At 51.2% G+C, this 3123-nt stretch overlaps 1 protein-coding gene across 1 annotated transcript in view; it reads left to right on the plus strand.

Moving 5' to 3' along the window:
* The window catches only part of LOC103212089 (myosin-10-like), a 39691-nt gene extending 37095 nt beyond the window's left edge, over positions 1-2596 (plus strand). Inside the window, 3 exon segments of the mRNA XM_042783303.1 lie at positions 4-694; positions 697-1083; positions 1086-2596. Of these exon segments, the coding sequence (XP_042639237.1) occupies positions 4-694; positions 697-1083; positions 1086-2596 (2589 nt within the window).
* The last annotated feature ends 527 nt before the right edge of the window (positions 2597-3123 follow it).

Genomic DNA, 3123 nt, shown 5'->3' on the forward strand with positions numbered 1-3123 from the left:
GCACTTAAAGTCATGTGAGAACTACAAGCCCAAATCGCTGAACTTCAAGAAGACTTTGAATCTGAGAACGCATCACGAAACAAGGCAGAAAAACAGAAAAGGGACTTGAGTGAGGAACTGGAAGCTCTGGAAACAGAGCTGGAGGACATACTGGACACAACTGCAACCCAACAGGAACTCCATACAAAACGTGAGCAGGAAGTGGCTGAGCTTAAGAAGGCTCTTGAGGAAGAAACTAAGAACCATGAGGTGCAAATCCAGAACATGAGGCAGAGACATGCCAAGGCCCTGGAGGAGCTCTCCGAGCAGCTGGAGTGGGCGAAACGGTTCAAAGCAAATCTGGGGAAGAATAAACAGGGCTTGGAGACAGATAACAAGGAGCTGGCCTGTGAGGTGAAGGTCCTGCAGCAGGTCAAGGCTGAATCTGAACACAAGAGGAAGAAACTTGATGCCCAGGTCCAGGAGCTCCATGCCAAAGTCTCAGAAGGAGACACACTAAGGGTGGAACTGTCTGAGAAAGCAAATAAGTTACAGAATGAGCTAGATAATGTGTCCACACTTCTAGAAGAAGCAGAGAAGAAGGGTGTTAAATTTGCTAAGGACGCAGCTAGTCTGGAGTCTCAACTATAGGATACAAAGGAGCTTCTTCAGGAGGAAACGTGCCAAAAACTGAACCTGAGCAGTCAGATCCGGCAGCTGAGGAGGAGAAGAACAGTCTGCAGGAGCAGCAGGAGGAGGAGGCCCGGAAAAATCTAGAGAAGCAGGTGTTAGCCCTGCAGTCCCAGTTGACTGATACCAAGAAGAGGGTAGATGATGATTTGGGAACAATTGAAAGTTTGGAAGAAGCCAAAAAGAAGCTTCTTAAAGACGTGGAGGCACTGAGCCAGCATCTGGAGGAGAAGGCTTTGGTTTATGACAAGCTGGAGAAGACCAAGAACCGCCTGCAGCAGGAGCTGGATGACCTGATGGTCGACCTGGACCACCAGTGCCAGATCGTCTCCAACTTGGAGAAGAAGCAGAAGAAGTTTGACCAGCTGTTAGCAGAGGAGAAGAACATCTCTGCTCGCTATGCAGAGGAGCAGGACCATGCGAAGCAGAGGCCCGAGAGAAGGAGACCAAAGCCCTGTCCCTGGCCTGGGCCCTCGAGGAAGCCCTGTAGGCCAAGGAAGAGTTTGAGCGGCAGAGCAAGCAGCTGCACGTGGACATGGAGGACCTGATCAGCTCCAAGGACCACGTGGGCAAGAACATTCATGAACTTGAAAAATCCAAACCGGCCCTAGAGCAGCAGGTGGAGGAAATGAGGACCCAACTGGAGGAGCTGGAAGATGAACTTCAGGCTACAGAAGATGCCAAGCTTCACCTGGAGGTCAACATGCAGGCCATGAAGGCCCAGTTCGAGAGGGACCTGCAGACCAGAGATAAGCAGAGTAAGAAGAAGCAGCTGCTGATTAAGCAGGTCCGGGAGCTGGAGGCAGAGCTGGAGGATGAGCGTAAACAGCGGGCTCTTGCTGTTGCGTCAGAGAAGAAAATGGAAATCGACCTGAAAGGCCTTGAAGCCGAAATCGAGGCTGCGAACAAAGCTCGGGATGAAGTGATCAAGCAGCTTCGCAAACTGCAGGCTCAGATGAAAGATTACCAACGTGAATTAGAAGAAGCTCGTGCCTCCCGGGATGAGATTTTTGCTCAATCCAAAGAGAGCGAGAAGAAATTGAAGAGTCTGGAAGCAGAAATACTTCAGTTGCAGGAGGAACTTGCCTCATCCGAGCATGCCCGCCGACATGCCGAGCAAGAAAGGGATGAGCTGGCTGATGAGATCGCCAACAGTGCTTCTGGCAAGTCTGCACTGCTGGATGAGAAGCAGCTTCTGGAGGCCTGGATCGCACAGCTGGAGGAGGAACTGGAAGAGGAGCAGAGCAACATGGAATTGCTCAACGATAGTTTCCGCAAGACAACTCTGCAGGTGGACACACTGAATGCAGAGCTGGCGGCCGAGTGCAGTGCTGCCCAGAAGAGTGACAATGCGCGCCAGCAGCTGGAGCGGCAGAACAAGGAGCTAAAGGCCAAGCTGCAGGAGCTGGAGGGTGCTGTCAAGTCCAAATTCAAGGCCACCATCTCAGCCCTAGAAGCCAAGATAAGGCAGCTGGAGGAACAGCTGGAGCAGAAAGCCAAGGAACGAGCCGCTGCCAATAAACTAGTGCGTCGTACCGAGAATAAGCTAAAGTAAATCTTCATGCAGGTTGAAGATGAGCGTCGGCATGCAGATCAGTATAAAGAACAGATGGAGAAGGCCAACGCCAGGATGAAGCAGCTTAAACGTCAGTTGGAGGAAGCAGAAGAAGAAGCTACACGTGCCAATGCATCTCGGCGTAAACTCCGGTGGGAACTGGACGATGCCACCGAGGCCAAAGAGGGCCTGAGCCGCGAAGTCAGCACCCTCAAGAACCGGCTGAGGCAGGGTGGCCCAGTCAACTTCTCTTCCAGCCGATCTGACCGGCGCCAGCTGCACATCGAGGGGGCTTCCCTGGAGCTGTCAGACGATGACACAGAAAGTAAGACCAGTGATGTCAAGGAGACTCAGCCGCCCCCATCAGAGTAGAGCCGTAGGAAGCTGGTGGAGGCCATACAGTGGGACACAGGAACTCACCCGACGCTGGCCTGCCTTGGGGCCTCCTACAGATTAGGAATTGGCACACTACAGGATTCGTTGTAGAAAGATCAACTGTGTCTTAAGGCTTTCCCGCCTCCCCATACTGTATCCTGCTTCAACTTTAGGTACAATTGCTCCCCTTTATATATATATATGGGAGCTCTGGTAGCATAGTGGCTAAGACACTTGACTGCTAACCAGAAGGCTGGCGGTTCAAACCCACCAGCCACTCCTCAGAAAGAAGGTTGGGCAATCTACTTCCATAGTGATACCGCCTCAGAAACCCAAGGAGGGTTCGCTATGAATCAGATCCGACTGACGGCAATGTGTTTTGTTGGTTTTTTATACATCATCTGGTATCTTGACTGCTGCTTCCATTGGTGTTGATTGTAAAATCAAGTAATATGAAGTCTTTGACAACTTCAATCTTTTCTCCTTTTATTGTGATGCTGCTTATTGGTTCAGTTGTGAGGATT

Source organism: Orycteropus afer, unplaced genomic scaffold, assembly GCF_000298275.1.
Source record: "Orycteropus afer afer isolate SDZICR_OR568_19922 unplaced genomic scaffold, OryAfe1.0 scaffold00848, whole genome shotgun sequence".
NCBI lineage: Eukaryota > Metazoa > Chordata > Mammalia > Tubulidentata > Orycteropodidae > Orycteropus > Orycteropus afer.